Genomic DNA, 27,903 nt, shown 5'->3' with positions numbered 1-27,903 from the left:
TTTTTCCAAGATCCAAACATACCTTTAACTGTTTTAGAGAACATATAATGGCTTCCTACTCTGGAACAGAAGTGCCAAGAATCTTGGCATCACAAAACATAATTTGGATAAGGAAAAATATAAGGGGAGAGAGAAATTTCAGAGGGAAAAAAAAATTAAAACAATAAAAATTGTAATATTTTACATGGGAGCTAATTCTAAGAGTCCAGTTTACAAGAAGGGATTCTATTTATGCTGTCAAAATCTAAGAAAATTACAGAGGTGTTATCCTTTGTACGTTGTGTTCTGGCCTCGTTCAACAAAAAATTAGCAATCTTTTCAGCCGGAGTCTCTGTGTCTGCCACATATCTCTCCCTCGCCTGCGAAGTTCAAGATTTAGACTTGAGTTGGGGTAACAGTAGGTAATAACCCCCCAGACAAAATCACAGGGAAGTATTGGCTCATTTTCCATTTTACGATAATTTTTAAACTTAATTCCAAAACTAGGGCCTTTTTTTTCAAACCTTATTTTCTAATAATCTTACATGATAGCGTGTTTAGTAATAACATTTTGATAAAAAGCATGTTTAGTAAACGCTTTTAGTAGCTACGTTTTGTTAGCTATCACGCTTTCTCATACTCCAACTTTTAACGGACTACTAGTAACTCAACTTCAGAACAAAGAAATTTGAATTAGAAAGCATGTTTAGTAAAACGCTTTCACGGAGTTTGGGAACTAAGTTGAAAAAGACCCCAATTTTAAGATTAATTTAAAATAAGTGTAAACTGGTAAATGGGCTGGAGTATCTACCAAGTCGACAATACCTGTTCAACTAGCTGAATTGCCTTCTTGATGTTAACAACATCCCAAAAGCCATCACTGCATCCAGACTCACATTTCCACCATGTTAAAAGTAAGCTAAAGCAGTCTGGGAAGGGCAAGACAAAGAAAAAAAAAAGACTTCCAATTCTAGAGAGAGAGAGAGAGAGAGAGAGTGCCAGGCAGATCTGGTTAAAAAAATGCAATAGTGATTTCTCAATTGTGGCCCATTGAATGGAGGATCAGCCAAATGAGAGCCAGACAGAAAAGCAAGAGCTATGACTCCGAGGGCAACTATTAGCAAAATAGTTCAGTAAATAACAGAGATATTAATTGGAAGTAAGATCACCTTGCTAAAAGTGCAAAACCCTTGCTTGCCTGATGTATATGCACAACTTCACTTATATAAGGCTCCGAACTGAAACGAGCCTCCTGCTGTTTCAGAAATTTGTCTCCAAGCATCCGACCAAGGTTTAGACCTGGACAAGGGAAAGGAGGGAAAAAGAAAAAAAAGTTATAGCTGATTATTAATATTTAACGAGGTAAATGATAGATTAGACAAAACAAATTTCCATACCACATAGGCGTGTGTCCCCATCTTTCAAAGGTTCTCCTGTTTCTTGCATACGGAGTTTTTCAGAATAACTGCTGATTCTGTGGTCTTCCGACATTTTAATCTGCTTCCCATCAATACTGTCACAACAGGATCAAATTACTCACTAGTAAAGACAGGGTGGGAGGTTATGTGAAAGAGGACTATTTCAATTTGGGCATGCCAATAACTATGTGGACCTGATCAGAGCATTTAAATTAATAAAATAAAATACACACAAAAACGAAACAGAAATGTCAAAACTACTACAATAGCTATTTGCATTAGCGTATACAGATCATGGTTCATTCAGTTCTCATCCATGGGATGGTAATAAACAGATAATGGCCAGTGAAAAAAAAATGCTACTAGCAGAATCTACATTTAATTTATCCAGCCACCCGTCATATTCTACCTCATCAATTACTTTTTAAAATACAAATTTAAAAAATTCACCCTCTAAACAATAAAATAAAATTTGTGGTTTGTAGTTTCTTGCAAATTACATGTTAAGTATTTACTTATTGAGAACATAAGTAGTAATAATGGGAAAATTAGCAAAAAACATAGTGGCCATATATCATAGTAGCCATATATCACCTATTACAATAAACTGCAGCCAAATATTCCCCCTTCATGTGCTTGTTTAGTGAAAACCCAATTTCAAGAGGCATTACAATCTTATTTCAGACGATGTGATAATCAAACTACATATTCACCAACAAGAATGCCACTTGTGCTAATAGTCTGCGTAATGATAAGAGAAGGAAGAAAATAATGGTTCGAGAAAGGGGTAGAAGGCTCCAACCAGTTTTGGCGTGGCATTCCACCCAATATTAACCACTCATTTTGGACCGTGTAATTCTTGGAAATAATGGTGAGTGTAAAATTCATAGACTAAAGTAAATGTACTTAAGTGCATCGGACAGGTTGCTCTTCAAGAAGATGCAGATCAAGATAGATACATTAATGACTTTTAGGCCCCATGGCCTGAAAAATACAAAAATAAAAAAGCAAGTGACCAGGGCCATGTAGAAATTTTCCATTCCAAAACAATTGCAAACTTAAGTCACTTGCACTAGTCATCAATGGCCATTTTTGGCGTGGCATTCCACCCAATATTAACCACTCGTTTTGGACTATGTAATTCTTGGAAATAATGGTGAGTGTAAAATTCATAGACAAAGTAAATGTACTCGAGTGTATCCGACAGGTTGCTCTTAAAGAAGATGCAGATCAAGATAGACACATTAATGACTTTTAGGCCCCATGGCCTGAAAAAATACAAAAATAAAAATATAAAAGCAAGTGACTGTGGCACTGCAGGGCCATATAGAAATTTTCCATTCCAAAACATTTGCAAACTTAAGTCACTTGCACTAGTCATCAATGGACAAACCAGGCATATGCCGGAAGGGGTGCATCCATTTATGTTTCTTCGCCAACCTGGTTTAAGTTGACAAAAATTTAGGCAGGGATGAAATTTAAAGCTAATATTATAGAGAAACTGCAGTTAGCCCTCAATGTATATATTGATCTTACATATATTCAGATGTTAGCTATGAAGAACGGGTACTGGTACGATACATGTACGTCGATACGGTAAAATCCAAAAAAAGTAGAGTACAGGTATGGGCACGGCTTGGTACTGTAACAAATAGATGTATTATTGATTGATATCTTGATGTTGTACAAGATTTATAAATTACAATTCCTATACAATCTATATATAGAAGAAAATGTGGTAGTAGGTGTAGTGGAGGTGATAGTGGGTTAGGTGAAGTGGAGTATATAGAAGAAAATGTGGTAGTAGGTGTAGTGGAGGTGATAGTGGGTTAGGTGAAGTGGAGTGTGTGGTGAAGTGGAGGTAGGTGAAGTGGAGTGTGTAGTGGAGTAGGTGAAGGTAAAGATGGGAAATTCTAACAGCCCCCCGCAAACTCAAGGAGGAGAGAAACTAACCAACTTGAGTTTGGAGAGAGTAACAAAGCAAGAAAATACATAAAAATAAAAGAGGATAAGAGACACTGTATGGTTGTGTCAGACCATTGGTGAAGATACTGGATGGTGGTGTCATAACGTTGTAGAGGACACTGTATGGGGGTGTCATAACCATGTAGAGGACACTGTATGGTGGTGTCATAACGGTGTAGAGGACACTGGATGGCGGTGTCAGACCGATGTAGAAGACAGTTTATGGGGTCATGTCGGACCGTTGTAGCAGACACTGTGTGGTCGTGTCAGACCGATGTAGAAGACAGTTTATGGGGTCATGTCGGACCGATGTAGAAGACAGTTTACGGGGTCATGTCGGACCGTTGTAACAGACACTGTTGTGACAGTTGTTGTGACAGTTTACGGAGTCTTGCTGGACCCTTGTAGAAACTAACCGGAATCAATGTCGGGACAGTTTACAGAGTCTTGTCGGACCCTTTGAAGGAGCGAACCGGAATCAATGTCGGGACAGTTTACTGAGTCTTGTCGGACCCTTGAAGGAGCTAACCGGAATCAATGTCGGGACAGTTTACAGAGTCTTGTCGGACCCTTGAAGAAGCTAACCGGAATCAATGTCGGGACAGTTTACAGAGTCTTGTCGGACCCCTAAAAAGTCGCACCCTCAAAAGGTGTGCCCAATCTTTCAAAAGGCGTGCCATCAAAAGGCGTGCCCAATCCATAAAAAGACGTGCCATCAAAAAGCGCGCCCACTTCATCAAAAGACGTGCCGGATGCATCATGGCGAGGCACGTGAGTGCCTTGGTTGGCGCGCCCGTTTGTCGGCTGGTGGTAAGAGACGCGCGATGCGCGTGGCTGCCTCGGCTATAAGACGGAGGCTGAGGCTGAGGCAAAAAACCTGCGAGAGATATTCTGAGAAAGAGTTCTGAGAGAGATTCTGTAACACTCTGTTTTCTGAGAGAGATACTGTGTAACACTCTGTTGCTTAGAAAATGGCTTCATCGTCTTCCCGCGGGCTGCTCACTCTCTTTCCCGACCTCAACGAGTCAATGAGAGAGACAACTGGTGCGGTGGCACTGGAACCTCAACCAAGCGCCCCGGAGTTTACTCCGTTGAACTTTCCGATGCGGTCTGTGGAGCAAAGAATGGCAGTGCAGTCGGATGTGGAGGCCAATCAGTATACTTTGAAGGCATGTGTGGAAAGCATGACGGCGGTCACAAACTTGTCGAACCGGCTGCAGAGTAGGACAAATGAGGTGCAGCATTTAAACTCCCAGCTGGCTCTGCTCCAACGCATGTATAAGGATGCGCGAGCAGAGATAAGTGTACTGAAAGCAGAAAACAAGGAGTTGAAGCGGAAGGCCACCGTGATGTTCCGTTTTGGAGGTCCGCCATATGCTGCAGTGGAGGAGCAGGGAGTAGTGATCATGCCCAGTGGAGTGGGAAACACGGAGGCAACACCGGCAAGGGCCGCCCAGGACGGAGGCAAAAAGAAGAGACCGGCGGCAGAGTAGGTCGGTGGGTGGCCGTCTGCAGAAAAGAAAACAAAGCTGTTGTTTTTTTTTTTTTTTTTTTTTTTTTTTTTTGGTGTAAAATGTGGATCGGGGTTGATCCCGATATGGCAGATGGTGATAGTGTATTCTGAAGCTGCCTCAAAAGATTAACCATTCGGCTGGCAGTTAATTTTTTTTTTTTTTTTTTTTTTTTTTTGGTGTAAAATGTGGATCGGGGTTGATCCCGATATGAATAAAATGAGTGTATTGTGCAAATTTGTAAATTGGTTGCAATTATTTTTTTTTTTTTTTTTTTTTTTTTAATAAAGTGAAAAATAAAAATAAAAATAAAAATAAAAATAAAAATAAAAGAAAGAAATAATAATAATATATTTAAAATAATAATAATAATAATAATAATAATAATAATATGTTTAAAAAGTGGGGCGGTGGAAAATGATGATTTTGGGTGTGAATAAAATATTTGATGTGTCTATGGAGGTGGAGTACCCACGTGAAATATCTTGAGGCATGTGGGGTGATTATTAGAGAGAGAGAGTGACAATGTGTGCTATGTCCCCCCTGTGTTGCCGAGAGAGAGAGCTAGAGAGATAAATCATTAGGAATTTCAAACCCACCCCCATTCACACAGATCCAATCAAAAAGAAATGAGAGAGAGACCCTCTGAGAGAGAGAGAGCTCGAAGGAATGCGAAATGGTGAAGTTTCTGAAACCAAACAAGGCCGTAATCCTCCTCCAAGGCCGCGACGCGCCGGAAAGCCGTGATCATCAGATCCTTCGACGATGGCCTCTCAATCGGATCTGGAACGGCAAATCGAGCACTTGATGGAGTGCAAGCCACTGCCGGAGGCGGAGGTGAAGAAGCTCTGTGATCAAGCTCGAGCGATCCTGGCGGAGGAATGGAACGTTCAGCCGGTGAAGTGTCCGGTAACTGTGTGCGGCGATAAAATTGATGTAGATCGAGGATACTACTTCCGAGTATCAATCTGTGAACGTTCAGCCGGAGGAAGATTCGCCGGAATATTCGTCTAGGGTTCGAACATAGTCGTCGGGAAATTGAAGGAGGAGCTGGAGGGGCTGTTGTTTCACTTCTAGCCAACTTTTCCTTATCTTCCTTTGACATTCCTATGAGAAACCCACGCTGTGCTAAAGCATCCATTTCATTAAAGCCTTCCAGCATTTCCACCTGCTGCTGATAATACCCAGCCACATTATCTTCTGGACGTAAAACGCCGAGACATGAGTGATGGAGGCCACGAGGAGGCGGCTTTTCTTTGAGTGGTGTGTGTTCTTTGGTCTCTAGAGAGAGAGATGTGTGAGTCATGGTGTGGTCTCTAGAGAGAGAGAGAGATGGCTGTCATGGTATGGTCTCTAGAGAGAGAGAGATGGCTGTCATGGTCTGAGAGAGCCGAGAGGTAAGAGAGAGGAAGATGAAGTTACAGTCTGGGTATGTGTAGAGGTCCGGCGGGCAGCCAAGGCGAGGCGGCCGCCCGCCGGTGAAGCAGAATGATTAGGTTGTTAACCTGGCTCTGATACCATGTAACAAATAGATGTATTATTGATTGATATCTTGATGTTGTACAAGATTTATAAATTACAATTCCTATACAATCTATATATAGAAGAAAATGTGGTAGTAGGTGTAGTGGAGGTGATAGTGGGTTAGGTGAAGTGGAGTATATAGAAGAAAATGTGGTAGTAGGTGTAGTGGAGGTGATAGTGGGTTAGGTGAAGTGGAGTGTGTGGTGAAGTGGAGGTAGGTGAAGTGGAGTGTGTAGTGGAGTAGGTGAAGGTAAAGATGGGAAATTCTAACAGGTACGCTTGTAAAAAAATATTTATTTTTAATTTAAAGTAATGCAAAAATTAATTAAATGGTTTAATTTGTTAAGATTCAACCTACAATTAACATTTAATGCCAAAAGTAAAGATATAAATCAAAATTAAATGTCAATATATTAAAATAACTTACAAACCACAGTTTAATTTTAAAAATATGCTAAGTATAAAACTAAAAATAAAAAAGAAGTCTAGTGAAATGAGTTTTATTTCTGTAGTAGAAGAAAATATTATTTCAACTAAGGTATGGTACGGCTTGGGTATATAGTAGGTACATCTGGGTACGCCAAAATTAAGAAGAAAAAAAAAATTAGATACGTGTTTCGTGTACCCGGTACGTATGCAGAAGTACCATACGATGTACCATACGCCGGTAAGTACCCAGTACGGGTACGACATGTTTTTCAAAGTACCCATGCTTCATAGGATGTTAGTCAGTGTGAGTGATAACATTCCAAAATATCAAGAAATTGGAAGAGCAGGACGGAACATATGAAGAATTTCAGGTTGCCAAAATTCTCCATATTCCCGTTCCCGTTCTTGTTCTTCTTCTTCTTTCCCCCACCCTATCGACGTACCCGTATCGTACCAATACTCGTACCCGTGCTTCATAGCTAACTTCTGAGTAGGGTACGGGTACGGCTTCGGCTTGGGCTTGGTACGCTTGCAAAAAAAATATTTATTTTTAATTTAGAGTAATGCAAAAATTAATTAAATGGTTTAATTTGTTAAGATTCAACCTACAATTAACATTTAATGCCAAAAGTAAAGATATAAATCAAAATTAAATGTCAATATATTAAAATAACTTACAAACCACAGTTTAATTTTAAAAATATGCCTAGTATAAAACTAAAAATAAAAAAGAAGTCTAGTGAAATGAGTTTTATTTCTGTAGTAGAAGAAAATATTATTTCAACTAAGGTACGGTACGGCTTGGGAATATAGTAAGTACGTCTGGGTACGCCAAAAATTAAAAAAATTAGATACGTGTTTCGTGTACCCGGTACGTATGCAGAAGTACCATACGATATACCATACGCCGGTAAGTACCCAATACGGGTACGGCATATTTTTCAAAGTATCCATGCTTCAAAGGATGTTAGTCAGTGTGAGTGATAACATTCCAAAATATCAAGAAATTGGAAGAGCAGGACGGAACATATAAAGAATTTCAGATTGCCAAAATTCTCCATATTCCCGTTCTTCTTCTTCATTCCCCCCCCCCCCCCCCCCCTCTCTTTCTTTTAAATAAGGAAAATTCTCCATTGACTTAATCCAGAACTATAGAAGAGATAATGTAAAGAATGTCATGCCTAAGCATGTACAAATTCTGATGACATAGTATCACAATTAACAATAGATATAAGAATGACAAAATAAGCACGTACTTCATAACACATGCCGAGTCTCCAACATTTGCACATTGCACAAAGAAATTTTCACGACCATCAGCCCAAACCAGAAGCACTGTTGCCGTACAGCCCTGAAAGATTTTGATTATTATAACAAGCACGACAGCCTTAATCCTCATTCAGCGCAAAAAAATAAATAAATAAATAAATAAAGAAAGATGATGTAACCCTTAATCATGCTTGTAGAGAAAACGCTATAATACCCAACTATACAACAATAAAAATAAAAAAGTGAAGAATTTGACCCCCAAAAAAAAAATGATAAATAAAATATATTGAAGAAACAGCATAAAGAAGATGCTAAAGAATACAGAAATCAGAAACCTCCTAAAAAGGGGAAAAGCAACTAGCCAATCACATCATCAAGGAAATCTAAAAAGGTGAACAATCAGGATCCACACGCCCTGACACCGAACCACAAAGCACTCACAAAAACTTGTCTTCTAACCAAGAAACTGAACGAACTCCCTGAAAAACAGGCCGATTCCGCTCCAACCACAGCATCCACATTAAGCACAAAGGTGCCAAAGCCCAAGCCTTGCAATGCTGGCTTGCCAACCCGACCCCCACCCCAACTCCGTAGAACCTCCATCACCCCTTTCTATTGCACCCACACAACTCCAAAAGTAGAAGAAACAAGCATCCATAAAGTAGAATTTGACAATTTGCTGTGGGCTTAGATAACAACATTCAATATCCAAGAACTTAAACAACGCTTTTCCTATAGTTAAACATGCTCACAACAATCAAGTTGGGTAGGACCAGAAAAAGTATAGGGTTCAGAAAAGTCATATCTATCCAAGTCATGTTCTTTTCTTCTTCCAGTTTTCAGAAAATTTTAAACATGTGAAGCTACAATTCCTGAAAGCAATTCACATTGGCAAATGAACAACATAGTTCTTTATATGCAAAATAAGAGCACTAATATGCAAGAACCTGCACACATCAGCTCTTTATAAGAAAGGGACATATATGATATCTGAGCACTAATCATTTATCAAAAATTTGAAATAGTTTTTTATTGGGTGAATACAAATTTTGAAATAGTTTTGCAACTCATGAAGAGCAACTTTCAATGACATTTGTCAACTTATTATGTTGTTGAAATCACAAATACAGGCCTCTGCTAGATATGAATAAACATCAGGCAAGGTGCTTACTCAACCTTCGAAAAACCCATATGAATAACAAAAACTATAGTAGTTCCACCTTAGAATCATCAACTACAGCCAAAAGGCAGAGCCGTGCAGATGGAGGTTTTAAAAGCAGGAGAGCAGGCATATGATACTGTAGTTTCCAAGGTTTGGGGCATGAACAAAGTACACAAATACCTATGGGAGTGTGCAAAAGCACATATACAGCAAGCATAATGAAGTTGTAAAAATCCTTTACTTAGTGCGGATCTTGTCAATATGCGATGCTTGGAATGGTGGATTGGGTAATAAAACCTAACCCTTGGTTTCACTGGCATTGAAGGGGTCACCCAAATATTTCCAAACTTGGTAGCAAAATGGAACCATTTATAAGAACCAAATATTGTGAAAGATGTAAATATTTTGAGAATTATTAGGAGAAAAATCTATTTTGTATGAAGCAAATAATTGAGCTCTCCTTCAGATTAGATCAACAAAACACAGACAAAAGCTGACGACAAAGAGATCAAGTATAGTTGTGTCAGGGTAAAGACCTCATAATAGTGGTTCATGCTTGCTTCTGTTTGTAGAAAAGCATCCCTAAGGACATCTGAAGCATCACATTGTGATAAAACCCTCTCCCTTATAGATGAATCTGACAAGATACTAGCAACCATCTCAGGCAGCATTCTGGAGATAAAATTGTCAAGTAATTAATAAAGTATGCAAACAGTAAGTTGTACACCTGTGCATACACAAGGATAAAATATGGGGAAATAATAAAATTGGATGTGATTTTAGCACCCTCACACACATAATACTGAAGCATGATAGAAAATGTTAGTTTCATCTTCTATAATGTCACAAGGATTGGTTAGGAAACAAAACATCAGACCAATCTATTTCCAACCTGACCAAACTAGGCTTCCCACTATCTGCTCCAAATTCAAAATCAGTTTCCATTGTTCAATAGGCAGTGAAAATTAATAAGCATAATCGGGTTAGGAAGAAGATACTGAAAATGAAGACTCATTCCACCTAGGCAAATTTGGAGCAACAAACAGTTGGTCTAATTCAAAGTCAAATTGATTGTTCTAACTTGTAAGTAAATATGGGGATAGCATGAATTTTAAGAGGGATGTACACAGGATCTCAGGAAAATTGCATATATATTCTGGACTCAGTGAAAAGGGGTTATACTCCTGTTGTAGGTAACTATCAGGATATCAAAATGCGAGAGGGGATTTAGCCACCATGGAAAATAGCAGTCTTTTAGTTGGATATGAAACACTAACTTGCTTGCAGATGTGGCAGCAGCTACTCCGCCATGTCCATCACATATACCAAAAAGTCCAAACTGCATGTTCGGCAACCGCGCAAGATTTAGCCCTTTCAAGTAAGTGTGCAAGACTATCAGGATAAAATCCAAATATACATGTCTAAAACCTGATCAGTCCCAAGAAGAGGCCAATGGTAATAGCACACATCTTCCATGGGCAGCATCTTTCCTCCTCGGCGCACAGCCATGGGATCTGATGCCAGACCAACTCCAAAAGGGATCAGGCACTCAGTTTGAGACGTAATCCGAACCTGCAAAAATAGTGGAGGGAAAATGTAACAAAGGTAGAAAATTTACAGGGATTATAGTTTACATGATAACAAACAAGAGATACACCTAACGATCTGTTTAGTCACCTGTAAGCAAGAAAAGTGGATCATTTGGAGAGCTGTCCTGGTTTAACTATGTACTATGCTAAGCAGAATTGAAGTAACAACAAAAAAGGGAGAGAAGAAAAAAAAAGAAAAGAAAAGTGGATATTTGACAGCATATAGCTGCCCAGATCATTTTTTCCCTGTAACCAGCACAAAGATACTTTCTCCTCATTTGCTAAAAAATTCTAGAAAATTTTTGCAGATTTTATAATTCGCATCATCTAATTAAGCATAGGTTATTACAAAGTTAAATAAAATAAGAAATTGAATTGTAAAATTACAAGAAATTAAAAGTTAAAAAAACCTTCAATCAAAGCAAAAAAAATTACCAATATCTGGAAAGTTTAAAATTTTCGATGTGACTTTAGCTATCTATCTGACCTTTGGATGCGCAAAGACTTCGAACCAACACTCGAAGGAGTATCCTGGAAACCAGCATTTGAAACCTAAATTCTAAAAAAATGAAGCATGGACACAAGGATGGGGTACAAATACTATAAGGTCAGCACATGACAATAAATTCAATGTTTAAAATAATCTAACCTATAATGTAAAATGACACATGAGAAATAAAGGTTTTGTTGCATGGACGTGGATTTGGGACCAAGTTCAACACAATATGTTTGTCCTAGTTTTTCAAACCATAGTTATGTTTATCCAGACAATTATACTTTATTATATGGGATGAATCTCAATATTAAACGAATATCAGATGTGTCCCAATGTCACTAGAATCTTTCCCTATTCCAGTGCGTGCAAAACAGTTAGCACAGATTCATCCCAAACTTACATGCTGCGATGCGACAAGATTATTTGATATACCTTACCAAAAAGTTAAATTCTCTTTGTTTGAACATAGTCCAGATCAGTAGGACAAAAATTGATTCATCTCAAAATTATCACTCTTAACCCAGAAAAATATTCTCATAGTTGCAACTTGATGAAAATGCAGATGGGCTTACAGATACTTTTGTGCTTGTGCCAAGAGTTATTGTGTCTCCATTTGCAAGCTCAATAGGTTGACCCCAATGTCTTTTTTCAGAATCCTGATGGTGGATTGCCCGTGAATTCAAGAATGTTCCATTTAAGCTGCCCATGTCCACCACCTCCCATTTTAACTTCTGAAATCAACAAAAGTTTAAAAATTCAGTGAACCACAACAACATGCGTAATTCAAAGGTTCATCAGAATGCATATCAAATTACATTTAAATTCCAGTTTATCAGAGCATGCTTCCCTGAAATCTCTGAATCCTTCAGTAATAAATCACTTGGAACAACCCTTCCAATAGTCAGTGGAAGCCTTGAAGCATTTGTTGATTGTATGGAACAACGAAGCCCACAAGAAAGGCCAGAGATAACCTCAAGTGTGAGGTTACTTCCTGCATTTCCTGCACTTCTAACAGAAAGATATGATGACATGTTTTACATCTTCAGCCAAATAGAAAGACTCAAAGAACCTTAACCTATTCATAATCTTCACATAAGTTCAAAAGGAGACATTACTTTGATCTGCAGTACCTTTGGGTATAAACTCTCTAAAGGTATCACTGTCTGAACAAAATTTTGAGTCATATCTGGCATGCTTCTGCTCTTCAACAATGCCGTGTAACACCAAAGGACGCTTAAGTGTCTGACCAACGAAAATATCTTCTGAAGGGTTAGGAATTACATCCAAAACAAAATTACCGCCTGAAAGAAGTGAGAACAGCAAGTGACAGAACACATTAATTTGAAGAGGTAAACACTATATTAGAAAGAAAAATAATAATAATAGGATAAAGTTTCATACCTTGAGTCAACTGAGGAGCTGTGGATGAGATCTGTTGTTTATAACCAACTCCATGTGTTTGTTCAGTTGGATTACATGTCCCCTCAAGAGCAGAATTTCCAGCGAACTCATTGCTTTGATTTTGAACAAAATTCAAATCTTCTGAGACAAGTGGCCTCTCTATATCATCAACCTACAGGAAAAGTTCTCACTAGGTGAACAACTCGAAAATGACAAAGAAAACTAGTTCGCAAGTAAAATGCCTAAACAAATGCCCAAGAAAGACCAACATTAATAGAAATTTATGTTTGCATATGCCTAGAGAAATTAAGATACACACAAATCTATCCAAATTTAGTTGCTTAAAATAACAACCCTGATAATTATAATTGCCATGCAGCACAGACAATGACAAGATAATATGAGTGCATGGTTGCATGTTTAGTCAGTGCCGCCAACTACCAATGTCAACCACCATAGCCTCCTCACCAGTCACACACCATACTAATCACCAGTCACTTAGCATGATCTTCAATGTCACTGAGCATCCAAAAAAACATACGCCATAAAATATAAGAAGAAAGGGGTAGGGGTGGGGGTGGGGGTGGGGGTGAGTTTAAACATTACTTTGGGGACTGGGTTACTTTTGCTCTTCATTGAAGGAAGAGGTTTAGGGCTTTTGCAGGTTAACCATTTTCATTCACGCCTTGTTGGGAAAATGGTCGTGGAGGTTCTCAATGATAAGGAGAGGAATTGGAGGAGGGTGGTGGCTTGCAAATATGGAGGATGCCCAAATTTGGAATTGCTTATGGGACAAGTTGGAGCCTTCAATTTAGTTGTTGTCTACTGATCATCCAGTGCCAAATTAATGCAGAAACAGGCTCAAGCGTTGTATTTTGGTATCAACAATCTTCATTAACTTCATGACCTGCATTAAACTTCTCCCTTGCTCTGAATGATCTTTCTTTAGAAGATTGCTATGCTAAATTTAAGGGTATGTGAAGAGCTCAATCTTTGCTGACTCGTTCCCCTCAAGTGACACGTTGCGCCTGCCTCCGGGTGTTTCGAAAAGTGAGCAAGGGGCGCCGCATCGACACCTGGGTGCGGTGAAAAATGGGCAAAGGTTTCCGCATTTTTCTGCACAAGCGCGGGTAAAGAAGCAAGTCCATGACTATAGGTTTAGGGTAGCCACTTAGAACATAGGAACCTTAACTGGTAGGACGATGGAATTGGTAAATGTTATGATTAGGAGGAAAGTTAGTATAGCTTGCATACAAGAAACTAAGTGGACGGGAGAGAAAGCTAGGAAAATTGAGGATATTGGTTTTAAACTTTATTATAGTGGTAAGGATAGACGCAGGAATGGGGTAGGAATCATAATTGCCAAGGGTCTTGTGGAAAGTGTAGTGGCGGTCACTAGGAAAGGAGATAGGATTATGCTAGTTAAACTAGTTATTGGAGGGAATATAGTGAACATTATTAGCGCTTACGCCTCTCAAGTAGGGTTAAATGATCAGACTAAGAGGGATTTTTGGGAGCAAATGGATGAGATCTTACAGGAGATACCCGTAGGAGAGAACCTGGTTATAGGGGGAGATTTTAATAGCCATGTGGGCATAGATAAACTAGGTTATGAAATGGTGCATGGTGGATACGGTTTTGGTAACAGAAATGAGGCTGAAGAGAGAATCTTAGATTTTGCGTTGGCTTCTGACTTGATGGTGGCCAATACTATGTAAAAGAAGAGGGAGGAGCATTTGATAACCTTTATGAGTGGATTAGTTAAGAAGCAAATAGATTACTTCTTAGTGAGAAAAGTGGACTGCCTAAAATGCAATGATTGTAAGGTGATTCCTGGAAAGAGTCTGGTCTCTCAACATAGGATTTTGGTACTAGATTTATGTTTTAGAGGGCAATACCAAGCTAGGAAGGATGGTGGGCGTCGTAGGACGAGATGGTGGGACCTAAAAGGGGATAAACTAGAAATATTTAAGAATCGAATGGATAAGGAAGGTACTTGGGACTTAAAAGGTGATGCTAACACTATGTGGAATTCGATGGCCAATTGTATGAGGAGAATCTCAAGGGAAGTGCTTGGAGAGTCGAAAGGAACGGGACCCAGCTCTAGGGAAACTTGGTGGTGGAGGGAAGAGGTTCAAGCGGTAGTTAAGGCAAAAAAAGAGTGCTTTAAAAAGTGGCAGAAGGATAGAACTGAGGAAAACCTTAAGAGCTATAGATTGGCTAATAAGGGGGTCAAGAAAGTAGTGAGAGAGACTAAGTTGAAAGCTTATGATGATCTATACACTAGACTAGATAGTAAGGAGGGAGAGAAGAGGGTATACAAACTTGCTAAGATACGGGAGAAGAAAACAAGAGATTTTAATCAAGTAAAGTGCATCAAGAGCGAGGATTCTAAGGTATTGGTGAAGGATGATGAGATTAAGGAAAGATGGAAGAATTATTTTGAAAAACTGTTAAATGAGGAACATGAGAGTACAACAATAGGGGAAGAAATAGCCAGTAATACGATAAACCAAGACTATAAGGGTGTGTTTGATTGGACGGACTGGAAAAGGGGGGATTAGAATCCATCGGACTTGAATCTTGGGACTGTGAATCCCCCGGACTATTTGGTCGGATTGGATATGTATCCTGTGTTTGTTTTTTCATGGGATTAGATGTCTGGATAGGACTATTTTCAGTGAATCCAACGTTTGGTTTGACGGACTGGATAGGATAAATGAACAAAAGACTATTTTACCCTTTTTCAATTGTTTACTATGTAATAGCAATATTAAACATATCTTTAATATTTTAATTATTTTTAGTAAACATTAAACATACTAATGGTTAAATTTTGTTTAAAGATATTTAAACATACTAATATTGATAAAAAAATTTGACTGGTATAGATTATTTTTATTTAAACAAATAAAAATTTATTGTTGAAATTAAACATACTAATGGTTAAATGTTTAAATTTTTATTTAAACAATTAACATTGAAATTATTTTGATGTACAGATTATGTTTAAACAATTAACAATTAACAATTAAATAAATGTTGATGTATAGATTATGTTTAAACAATTAACAAATGTTGATGTAATTAACAATTAACAAATGTAGATGTAATCAAATGTTGACGTATTAAAACATAATTTAATAGATGTTAAATAAATATACATGTTGATGTACAGATGCTGAAATAATTTAATAAACATGTTGATGTACAAATGTTTAAATGTTTAAATAAAACATAATTTAAATAAATGAAATTATTTATTGTTGAAATTAAACATTTAATTGTTTAAATAAAACATCTATTAAAACATCTATTAAATTTAAACAATGAAATTAAATGAAACATAAACAAAATTTTAAAATAAAACATCAATAAAATATCTATAAAAAATTATTTTAAAAAATTAAATAAATAAAACATTAATAAAAAGTTAAATAAAATTATTTTATTTTTAAATTGAGACATTTAAATTTTATTGAATTTTATTAAATATAATACATAATTAAATAGTAGAGGGTCAAAATGGTCATTTTCGCATATAATCCAAACAGTGATTAGTCCCCCACTTTCTGTCCCACCCCCCCAGGACAGGATAGTCCCCCATATGGGGGACATGGAGTCCGGCCGGACATGGAGTCCGCCGGACTAAAAAAAAATCAAACGACGGATAAGGTGCACTATTTGGATTACAATCCAAATAGTGGATAGTCCCCCCTCCTAATCCCCCCAATCAAACACACCCTAAGTTCTATCGCAGGATTAGGAACTTTGAAGTGGAGATTGCACTTAAGAATATGAAATCAATTAAGGCTTTAGGACCCGATGATATCCCTATTGAAGCTTGAAAGTGTTTGAGTAAAAAGGGAGTTGCTTGGTTGACTAAGTTGTTTAGCAAAATTTTGTTGACTAGGAACATGCCAGATGAGTGGAGGAAGAGTATTTTAGTGCCAATCTATAAGAATAAAGGTGATATCCATGATTGTAACAACTATAGAGGAATCAATCTAATGTGTCATATAATGAAAGTGTGGGAGAGGGTGATGGAACGCTGATTGCGAGACATAATAGAGGTGTCAGAGAATCAATTTGAGTTTATGCCTGGTAGGTCAACAATGGAAGCGATCTATCTTTTGAGGAGAGTAATAGAAAAGTATAAAGAAAAGAAAAGAGACATTCATATGGTGTTTATCGACCTTAAGAAAGCATATGACAGAGTGCTCCCAGATATAATATGGTGGGTGTTAGAAAAGAAAGGGGTGACAAAAGGCTACATTGACGTGATTAGGGACATGTATGAAGGGGTGGTGACCACTATTAGATCGCTAGCTAGAGAGACAAATGAATTTCCTATCACTGTAGGGTTACACCAAGGATCTACCTTAAGTCTTTATCTTTTTGCTTTAGTTATGGACGAGTTCCCGATAAATATTCAAGATGACGTGCCATGGTGTATGCTTTTTGCAGACGATATTGTGTTAGTGGATGAGACTAAAGAAAGAGTTAACACAAAGTTGGAGATTTGGAGAAAAACTCTTGAATCTAAAAGATTCCGGATAAACAGAACTAAGACAGAGTACATAGAGTGTAAATTTAGTAACAGTAACAATGAAAGCAGAGGAGAAGTGAAGATTGAGAACCAAGAACTGCCTAAGAGTGAATATTTTCATTATTTAGGGTCGATTATCACAACAACGGGAGAGATTGATGAAGATGTGACCCATAAGATTAAGGCGGGATGGTGTAAGTGGAGAAGTGCGTCTGGGGTATTGTGCGATAAACGAATACCCACTAGACTAAAAGGTACGTTTTATAGAACGGCTATTAGACCAACTATGCTGTATGGGACGGAGTGTTGGGCAACCAAGAAATAACATGTAGATAAGATGAGTGTGGCTGAGATGAGGATACTAAGGTGGATGTGTGGTAAGACTAGACAAGACAGGATTAGGAATGAGTGTATTTGGGAATGGGTAGGAGTAGCACCGATAGAAGATAAGTTGAGAGAGAATCGTTTGAGATGGTTTGGTCATATTCAACGGAGACCAACAGAGGTAGTAGTGAAGAGATGCGATATTATAGCGGTAAATGGAAGTGTTAGGGGATGGGGTAGGCCTAGATTAACGTTGACTAGCGTTATAAATAGAGATATGAATCTACTTAATTTGACTAATGAAATGGCCTTTGATAGGGCCGCCTGGAGAAGAAGGATTCATGTAGCCGACCCCATTTGATGGGGCTTAAGGCTTGGTTTGGTTTGGTTTAGTTTGCATTCATCCTTTGATCTAGTGACCTCTCGCATTTTGGGCAGTTTGGAACTTCATTATCTGAGAGAAGTTTCAGCAACTTCAGCAAGCCTCCCTATTTATTCTAGTATTGGTCCACAGACTTCAAGTGAGAAATCAGCCTTGGTGTTAGAATTTACCTACACCTACCACCACCTACTACCACACCTACTACACCTACCACCAATTCACCCTTACCTACTACACTCCACCTACCACCTCCACTACCATCTTCACCTACTCCCAAAATCCTCTCCTATATAATAAGCACCTCAATATTTGTAATAGACAACAATCTTGTAATCATCAATTAATCAATCAATAATACATAAATTCTTACATGGTATCAGAGCAAGGTTAAAGATCTTGGTGTTCTTCGCCTTCCGGCGGGCGGCAACCTTGCCTTGACCGCCCGCCGGATCTCACCCAATTCTATCAGTAATCCTCTTGTGTGTTCCAGATGCCTTTGGCCATTTGGAAATTTTCCAAGCTATCTCCTCGACATTCTCTGTCTCCCAGCCATGAACTTTTGAAAAGCTCCCCTCCACGTGGCGTCATCCTGATGGTTCACGGCTCCGGCAACGACATCAGCTGGACATTCCAGTCCACCCCCATCTTCCTCCCCGATGTCGATCTCGCCTGCTTCGCCCTAGATCTCGAAGGTCATGGCCAGTCCAACGGCCTCACAGCCTTCCTCCCCGATGTCGATCTCGTCGTCGATGACTGTCTCAATTTCTTCACATTCATCACTGCCAACACACAAGCTTCATGTGCTACAGGCTCTGCTTCCGATTAGCATCCCGTTCTCTCTCTCTCTCTCTACTCAAGGGTGACCACTTTCCAACCCCTTATCTCCAGCAGATTCCTACACACACACCCATTGGCGGAGGGGGGAGACGGTATCTCTCTCTAAAAGACCCACCCACTCACCTTTTTCGTGGCAGCTTCATTCACTTCTAAGCTGGTCTGGACGAAGAATCGCATCCACCAAGAAGAGCTCCGCATTTTGGCTGGACGTCCAAATCTGGATAACTCTGCAACTTTAGCTCTCTGTGTTCCAGGATAACCTGTAAAAATAATAAGACCATCGGTAGACACTCTTGCCAAATCCGGAAGAGTCTTGTTCAGGTACTTTGGTGAGAGGTAATCCAGTGCATCTGATACACGCCTTGAGGGATTTGCATGCCTCCTTGACATGATGACTATTTGCTTTTAAATTACAGTGAACCTATATGATTTTTTACACTTCAGATCAGCTTCGAATCTCTCACTCTCTTTCATAACTGACCATTTGACCACCTCATTTCTCACGCGTCCTCTCCTCTCACTCACTTTCCTTTTTTTTTTTAATCAACCCACCGCCCAGCTATTTCTCTTTTCTTAAAAAAAAAAAAAAAACAGACAGCTTTCCATTACGCAGTCCAACCTCACCATCTCTCTCTCTCTCTTGGCACGAACTGCTTTCCCTTCCTCTTTTATTATTACACCCAGCCATCATCACATGCTTTCCCTTCATCTTTTATTATTATTATTATTCTTATTATTATTATTCCACAAAAAAAAAAAAAAAAAAAAACACATGCTTTCCATTCATCTTTTATTATTATTATTATTCCACACAAAAAAAAAAAAAAAAAACAACAAAACAACAAAACATTTCCAAATTTGCACAACAGCCCATATTTTATTCATGTCGGGATCCACCCCGGTCACAAAAAAAAAAACAAAAAAAAAAAAAAACCACATCCACAGGCAGGATTTTTCTTCTCTACTCTGCCGCCGGTCTCTTCTTCTTGCCTCCGTCCTGAGGCGCCCTTGCTGGTGGTGCCTCCGTGTTTCCCACTCCACTGGGCATGATCACTCCCCCATACTCCTCCACTGCAGCATATGGCGGACCTCCAAAACGGAACATCACGGTGGCCTTCCGTTTCAGCTCCTTATTTTCCGCCTTCAGCACGCTTATCTCTGTTCGCGCATCCTTATACATGCGCTGGAGCAGAGCCAGCTGGGAGTTTAAATGCTGCACCTCATTTGTCCTACTCTGCAGCCGGTTCGACAAATTTGTGACCGCCGTCATGCTTTCCACACATGCCTTTAAAGTATACTGATTGGCCTCCACATCCGACAGCACTGCCATTCTTTGCTCCACAGACCGCATCGGAAAGTTCAACGGAGTAAACTCCGGGGCGCTTGGTTGAGTTTCCAGTGCCACCGCACCAGTTCTCTCTCCTGTGGACTCGTTGAGGTCGGGAAAGAGGGTGAGCAGCCCGCGGGAAGACGAAGCCATTTTTTCTGGGCAACAGAGTGTTATAGAGAGTGTTACAGAGTATCTTCTCAGCAAAACCTCTCTTTCTCAGCAAAACGAAGAATTTTTCAGAGGTTTCTCTCAGTTTTTCTGTCTCAGTTTCTGCCTCCTCCGCTTCGGTTTATAAAGACCATGACACAGAGGCAGCCACGCGCATCGCGCGCCTTTTGACGCCGACAACCTGGCACGCCTTTTGATGGCACGCCTTTTGATGGCACCCCTTTTGAGGGTGCGACTTTTTCAACGGTCCGACATGACCCTATAAACTGTCCCGACATTAATTCCGGTTAGCTCCTTTATGGGTCCGACAAGACTCTGTAAACTGTCCCGACATTGATTCCGGTTAGCTCCTTTATGGGTCCGACAAGACTCTGTAAACTGTCCCGACATAGATTCCGGTTAGTTTCTACAAGGGTCCGACAAGACTCTGTAAACTGTCCCGACATTGATTCCGGTTAGTTTCTACAAGGGTCCAGCAAGACTCCGTAAACTGTCACAACAACTGTCACAACATTGTCTGCTACAACGGTCCGACATGACCCCATAAACTGTCTTCTCCAACGGTCCGACATGACCCCATAAACTGTCTTCTACACCGTTATGACACCACCATACAGTGTCATCTACAACGTTATGACACCCCCATACAGTGTCCTCTACAACGTTATGACACCACCATCCAGTGTCTTCACCAATGGTCTGACACGACCATACAGTGTCACCTATCCTCTTTTATTTTTATGTATTTTCTTGTATTGTAACTCTCTCCAAACTCAAGTTGGTTAGTTTCTATCCTCCTTGAGTTTGCGGGGGGCTGTTAGAATTTACCTACACCTACCACCACCTACTACCACACCTACTACACCTACCACCAATTCACCCTTACCTACTACACTCCACCTACCACCTCCACTACCATCTTCACCTACTCCCAAAATCCTCTCCTATATAATAAGCACCTCAATATTTGTAATAGACAACAATCTTGTAATCATCAATTAATCAATCAATAATACATAAATTCTTACACTTGGTTATGAGGGGTGTTAGATTTCTAGAAAAGAAGGAGGACATGGCAGTCATGGTTGTGGAGATCTTGAGCAAGGGAGAGAAGGTGTATCTCAAGGATATTGTAATAAATTTTTTGAGCTGCTTAAATTTTTGTTCTTCTCGTGTTCTTGGGCCTAGAACCAGATGACTTATTATGAATAAATGGCCAATAGCTTTCTATTTGAATTTATGTTTTATCTTATGTTATGTGCTTTATCATTGATTGGTAGATCCTAACATTGAACTAATGACCGGTCATTCTTCAATAATAAATAGTCCATGCTAATTTGTGGTATCAACAAGTTGATCAATTATTTAATGTAAGTTCCTAGAACATTGCAATAGTAACTATTCAAGTCTAAAAGTAAATGCAAACGGAAAAATCAAACTAATGATGATTTTGTCAGTGTTCCTGCAGAAAAACCCACCAAGTAAAAATAAAAATGACCCCCTTGAAAAACTAAGTCAATAGCCTTCAATATTTGGTTCATTGTATACACCCAATTAATAAAAGCATTAAGAGACAAGAATAGAAAAAATAAACTAAAATAAAGCACCCAACTTTCTTTCATAAATATTAGATTAGATGTGAGGTATTTTAAGTGAACACGACTAAAGAGTTTAAATTTATTAGAGAGCATTGAAACTATAAGCAAATCATCTATTGAGAAAAATAAATTAGTTGCTTAAAATAACAACCCTGATAATTATAATTGCCATGCAGCACAGACAATGACAAGATAATATGAGTGCATGGTTGCATGTTTAGTCCGTGCTGCCAACTACCAATGTCAACCACCATAGCCTCCTCACCAGTCACACACCATACTAATCATCAGTCACTTAGCATGATCTTCAATGTCAATGAGCATCCAAAAAACATACGCCATAAAATATAAGAAGAAAGGGGTAGGGGTGGGGGTGGGGGTGGGGGTGGGGGTGGGGGTGAGTTTAAACATTACTTTGGGGACTGTGTTACTTTTGCTCTTCCTTGAAGGAAGAGGGTTAGGGCTTTTGCAGGTTAACCATTTTCATTCAGGCCTTGTTGGGAAAATGGTCGTGGAGGTTCTCAATGATAAGGAGAGGTATTGGAGGAGGGTAGTGGCTCGCAAATATGGAGGATGCCCAAATTTGGAATTGCTTATGGGACAAGTTGGAGCCTTCAATTTAGTTGTTGTCTACTGATCATCCAGTGCCAAATTAATGCAGAAACAGGCTCAAGCATTGTATTTTGGTATCAACAATCTTCATTAACTTTATGACCTGCATCAAACTCCTCCCTTGTTCTAAATGATCTTTCTTTAGAAGATTGTTATGCTAAATTTAAGGGTATGTGAAGAGCTCAATCTTTGCTGACTCGTCTTTGTAGATATTAGAAGTTAAAACCATACAAACATAAGAGATTGCACACAAGTAGCTCGTTTTTTTTTTTTTTTTTTTTTTTTTAGTTTGCATTCATCCTATGATCTAGTGACCTCTCGCATTTTGGGCAGTATGGAACTTCATTTGTTAAAAATACTGTATTATTGATTGATATTAATTGATTGTATGTACTATTGATATTACAAGGCTTCCTATTATATAGGAGAGGATTTGGGAGTAGGTGAGTGTGTGTGGTAGGTGTAGGAAAGTAGGTGAAGTAGGTGAGTGTGTGTGGTAGTGGAGGTGGTAGGTGGAGTGGGTTATGGTAAATTCTAACAGCCCCCCGCAAACTCAAGGAGGATAGAAACTAACCAACTTGAGTTTGAAGAGAGGAACAAAACAAGAAAATACATAAAAAATAAAAAAGGATAGGAGACATTGGATGGTCGTGTCAGACCATTGGTGAAGACACTGGATGGTGGTGTCATAACGATGTAGAAGACAGTTTATGGGGTCATGTCGGACCGTTGTAGAAGACAGTTTACGGGGTCATGTCGGACCGTTGTAGCAGACAGTTTACGGGGTCATGTCGGACCGTTGTTGAAACTAACCGGAATCTATGTCGGGACAGTTTACAGAGTCTTGTCGGACCCTTGTAGAAACTAACCGGAATCAATGTCGGGACAGTTTACAGAGTCTTGTCGGACCCTTGAAAAAGCTAACCGGTATCAAATGTCGGGACAGTTTATAGAGTCTTGTCGGACCCTTGGAAAAGTGGCACCCTCAAAAGGTGTGCCCAATTTTGTCAAAAGGCATGCCATCAAAAGGCGTGCCCAATTCATCAAAAGGTGTGCCGGACATGATGGCGAGGCACGTGGGCGCCTTGGCTTGCGTGCCCGTTTGTCGGCTGGTGGTAAGAGGCGCGCGATGCGCGTGGCTGCCTCGGCTATAAGACAGAGGCTGAGGCTGAGGCAAAAAACCTGCGAGAGATATTCTGAGAGAGATTTCTGAGAGAGATTCTGTAACACTCTGTTTTCTGAGAGAGAATTCTGAGAGAGATACTGTGTAACACTCTGGTGCCTAGAAAATGGCTTCATCGTCTTCCCGCGGACTGCTCACCCTCTTTTCCGACCTCAACGAGTCAACGAGAGAGAGAACTGGTGCGGTGGCACTGGAAACTCAACCAAGCGCCCCGGAGTTTGCTCCGTTGAACTTTCCGATGCGGTCGGTGGAGCAAAGAATGGCAGTGCAGTCAGATGTGGAGGCCAATCAGTATACTTTGAAGGCATGTGTGGAAAGCATGACGGCGGTCACAAATTTGTCGAACCGGCTGCAGAGTAGGACAAATGAGGTGCAGCATTTAAACGCCCAACTGGCTCTGCTCCAACGCATGTATAAGGATGCGCGAGCAGAGATAAGTGTGCTGAAAGCAGAAAATAAGGAGCTGAAGCGGAAGGCCACCGTTATGTTCCGATTTGGAGGGCCGCCATATGCGGCAGTGGAGGAGCAGGCAGGAGGCAACTTGCTTGGTGGCCTAGGAAGCACGGAAGCAACACCGTCAAGGCCGCTCAGGACGGAGGCAAAAAGAAGAGACCTGCAGGAGAGTAGAGGAGAAAAATTCCGCCTGTAGGTGGGTGTTTGTGGGTGATGTAATTTTTTATTTTTATTGTTATTTTGATTTTGATTTTTTGATTTTTTTATTTATTTATTTATTTTTATTTTTTTTGGGTGTGTAAAAGGGTGATCGGGGTTGATCCCGGAGATGAATAAAAGATGGGTGTATTGCAAATATGGAAAGTGTGGGTTGTTTGTGTGTTTTTATTTATTTTTATTTTATTTATTTATTTATTTATTTATTTTTTTATTTTTTTTTTACGTGTTCCCCCTCTTGACAAAACAAAAACAATAAAATAAAAGAAAATAATAATAATATATATATATATATGGGGCAGTGTAAAAGATGGGTTTTAAAAATAGTGGGTATGTGAAGGATGTGGTTTTAGTGGGAGTGATGATTATGCTGGGTGTGTGTATCAGTGGCGTGCGTAAAAGATGGGTTTGATTATTAGAGAGAGAGAAAGAGAATGAGTTGTGGGATGAGGACAGTGGCAGTCCAGTGAGGAAAAACAAAATTAAAAAAAAAAGAAAGGTGTTGATGGGGGAGGAAAGTGGACCTCTCTCGGTGGGACTATTAAAAAAGAAAAAGCAAGATGTATTGTATTAAGAAAGGGAGGGATCTCGCTTTTGGGTGGTGGTGCTTGAAGAGAGAGAAAGAGAGAAAAAGGGACCACATAGAGAGATAGTGGGTTGATAAAAAAAATTGTGGGGTTGTAATGATCCATTGGGGATTCACTACCTACTCTCTGCAAATTGGGAGAGGAGGGACTATCCATCTCGGTCTGATCAAGATCCGGCAAATTCATGCCACTGGTAGTTGGTTCTTCTTCAGTAAAGCCATCACTGCTCCTCTGAGTCCTCTCGCTGTATGGAGACCCCACGCGTTCAGTCTGAGGACGCAAACCTTTCAGTTGCTTGCCAAGAAGAAATATGGTTTCTTGACACTCTGCTAGCTTCTCTGCTGCAGCAGATAGCTCCTCCTCCTGGTTAGGCTTGGCGTCAATATCAGCTGTTGCAAAGCTCTCATTCCTTTGCAATTGCTCTTGGAGATCCTTGCATTTGGCCACAGATTGATTCTTGTCCTGATTAGCAGCAGCACCAACATTCGTTTGAGTTACAACAGCCGCCTCCATTACGATGCAGGGCCGACAGAGAGAGAGAGGCCGCCGATTGGAAGCAACAAGTGAAATGATGAAGAGAAGAAGAAACAGAGCGGATTTGGGCAGTGATGGGAAGGTATGTGTAGAAAATAAGCGGAATAGGTGGAGGACCGGCGGACGACTAAGGTGAGGTTGCCGCCCGCCGGTGACGCGAAAAATAGTAGGTTCTAAACCTGCTTTGATACCATGTTAAAAATACTGTATTATTGATTGATATTGATTGATTGTATGTACTATTGATATTACAAGGCTTCCTATTATATAGGAGAGGATTTGGGAGTAGGTGAGTGTGTGTGGTAGGTGTAGGAAAGTAGGTGAAATAGGTGAGTGTGTGTAGTAGTGGAGGTGGTAGGTGGAGTGGGTTATGGTAAATTCTAACATCATTGTCTGAGAGAAGTTTCAGTCAACTTCAGCAAGCCTCCCTATTTATTCTAGTATTGGTCCACAGACTTCAAGTGAGAAATCAGCCTTGGTTATGAGGGGTGTTAGATTTCTAGAAAAGAAGGAGGACATGGCAGTCATGGTTGTGGAGATCTTGAGCAAGGGAGAGGAGGTGTATCTCAAGGATATTGTAATAAATTTTTTGAGCTGCTTAAATTTTCTTCTTCTCGTATTCTTGGGCCTAGAACCAGATGACTTATTATGAATAAATGGCCAATAGCTATCTATTTGAATTTATGTTTCATCTTATGTTATGTGCTTTATCATTGATTGGTAGATCCTAACATTGAACTAATGACCGGTCATTCTTCAATAATAAATAGTCCATGCTAATTTGTGGTATCAACAAGTTGATCAATTATTTAATGTAAGTTCCTAGAACATTGCAATAGTAACTATTCAAGTCTAAAAGTAAATGCAAACGGAATAATCAAACTAATAATGATTTTGTCAGTGTTCCTGCAGAAAAACCCACCAAGTAAAAATAAAAATGACCCCCTTGAAAAACTAAGTCAATAGCCTTCAATATTTGGTTCATTGTATACACCCAATTAATAAAAGCATTAAGAGACAAGAATAGAAAAAATAAACTAAAATAAAGCACCCAACTTTCTTTCATAAATATTAGATTAGATGTGAGGTATTTTAAGTGAACACGACTAAAGAGTTTAAATTTATTAGAGAGCATTGAAACTATAAGCAAATCATCTATTGAGAAAAATAAATAAATACATAAATAAATAATTGACTCAACCTGAATTAAATGATAACAATTCATCAGAAATTGATCAATACTAAACAATAGACACACCCACATCCTCGAAGTTTCAGACAATAACCCATTGTCATCCTCAAAGGAGCGATCAAGCAACACAAACAAAATGGGTCATTCAATTATCAATCAAACCTTCAATCGGACCTAAATCAGACAAACCCATATCATTAAACCCCAAATATTTGGGGCTAAACCAAAAAATTCAAATAAAAAAAAAAAGAAGCAAAATCCAATGCCCCGTATCGAACATCAAGATAAAAACCCAGAATACATTTGAATCAATAGTGCAAATGAGAAAGAAGCTAAAAACCCTAAGATCAAAGAAAATGAAGAATGAAAACCTGAGACTTGATGGCAAGAGTGCGAGGGGAGGGAGAGAGAAAGAAGCGCCATGGCTTGCAGGCGAGGAGGATGAGGAGGAGGATCAGAAGCAGCATAAGGAGGACAACACCAACCACCACCACAATGCTCTCTACCATCAGCATCGCCATCGACAGAGATAGAGAGAGAGAGATCAAACCCCGGTCTCCGAATTGCGAGAAGGTCGCTTTGAAATGGTCGCTATTTGTGTTTTGTTTGATGCTTTTTTTTTTTTTCTTCAACTAAAATACTTATGTGCATAACATATCCGCCATAGCTTTTTGTATATCAATGGAGGTGAATTTTATATTTAATAAAAAAAATTGGGAAAATTTAAAAAAGCAAAACAACAACAACAACAACAACCAAAGCTTGTCATGTTTTTCATATTAGACTAGGATATTTTAATTTTAATAATTTAAATCTTGAATTTTTAACCGTATCACAATGTTGACTTTCCGTCTATTTTCATTTGTTTTCGTTAACTTTTTACACTTATTTGATACACGTGTCACTTATTCTTCCTTCTGTCATCAATTTGTCCTATTTGTTTTCCCTCTATCAGCGCGCTCTCTCTCTCTTTTTAGTTGTCGCTGCTGCCATTCGTCGATCCCTATTACCAATCGCCACCTCGCACGACCACCCGCAACTCCACATAGGTCTCTCTCTCTCTCTCTCTCTCTCTCACACACACACACACAGTTTCATTATCGGCATCCTCCACTATTCATCTCGGCGATGCCCGAGGCAGCGAACGAACCATCAACCACTACAATCTCATCATCAAAGACGCCAAACGCATAGG

At 39.4% G+C, this 27,903-nt stretch overlaps 1 protein-coding gene and 1 long non-coding RNA gene across 3 annotated transcripts; one reads left to right on the top strand and one right to left on the bottom strand.

The window, feature by feature from the left end:
• Positions 1–136: 136 nt before the first annotated feature.
• On the bottom strand, positions 137–27,462 carry LOC114316886 (protein phosphatase 2C 70). Of its 2 annotated transcripts, XM_028263575.2 has the most exons (14): positions 27,080–27,455; positions 12,744–12,915; positions 12,473–12,643; positions 12,158–12,342; positions 11,915–12,073; positions 11,334–11,405; positions 10,686–10,829; positions 10,535–10,596; positions 9,794–9,929; positions 8,083–8,177; positions 1,377–1,492; positions 1,149–1,278; positions 805–859; positions 137–359 (listed from the first exon to the last, which is right to left on the bottom strand). In XM_028263575.2, exons 1-14 carry the CDS (start codon positions 27,227–27,229, stop codon positions 198–200), a joined length of 1,809 nt encoding a protein of 602 aa, XP_028119376.2. In that variant the 5' UTR covers positions 27,230–27,455; the 3' UTR covers positions 137–197. The 2 variants fall into 2 exon arrangements, with proteins under 2 accessions (XP_028119376.2, XP_028119377.2); XM_028263576.2 differs by lacking the exon at positions 11,334–11,405 and having other exon boundaries at positions 27,080–27,462.
• Positions 3,044–3,377, top strand: LOC145794980 (uncharacterized). The gene is made up of 2 exons (XR_014335015.1): positions 3,044–3,168; positions 3,231–3,377. It is a non-coding gene; the product is annotated as an uncharacterized LOC145794980 (long non-coding RNA).
• Positions 27,463–27,903: the final 441 nt, after the last annotated feature.

Source organism: Camellia sinensis, chromosome 7 (assembly GCF_055761805.1).
Source record: "Camellia sinensis isolate YWXY chromosome 7, ASM5576180v1, whole genome shotgun sequence".
Lineage (NCBI taxonomy): Eukaryota > Viridiplantae > Streptophyta > Magnoliopsida > Ericales > Theaceae > Camellia > Camellia sinensis.
The sequence above is the reverse complement of the archived record's forward strand: the minus strand, read 5'-3'. Positions and strand labels throughout refer to the sequence as shown.

What these genes read in the sequence shown, in the direction of transcription:
- LOC114316886 (XM_028263575.2), bottom strand. Translation starts at nt 27,229, where the DNA reads ATGGCGATGCTGATGGTAGAGAGCATTGTGGTGGTGGTTGGTGTTGTC. An exon ending in GCACAAGCACAAAAGTATCT is followed by an intron (nt 11,406 to 11,914) that starts GTAAGCCCATCT and finishes TCATTTTTTTAG; the next exon opens with AATTTAGGTTTCAAATGCTG. An exon ending in GACTCGGCATGTGTTATGAA is followed by an intron (nt 1,493 to 8,082) that starts GTACGTGCTTAT and finishes CTGTTGTGACAG; the next exon opens with TATTGATGGGAAGCAGATTA.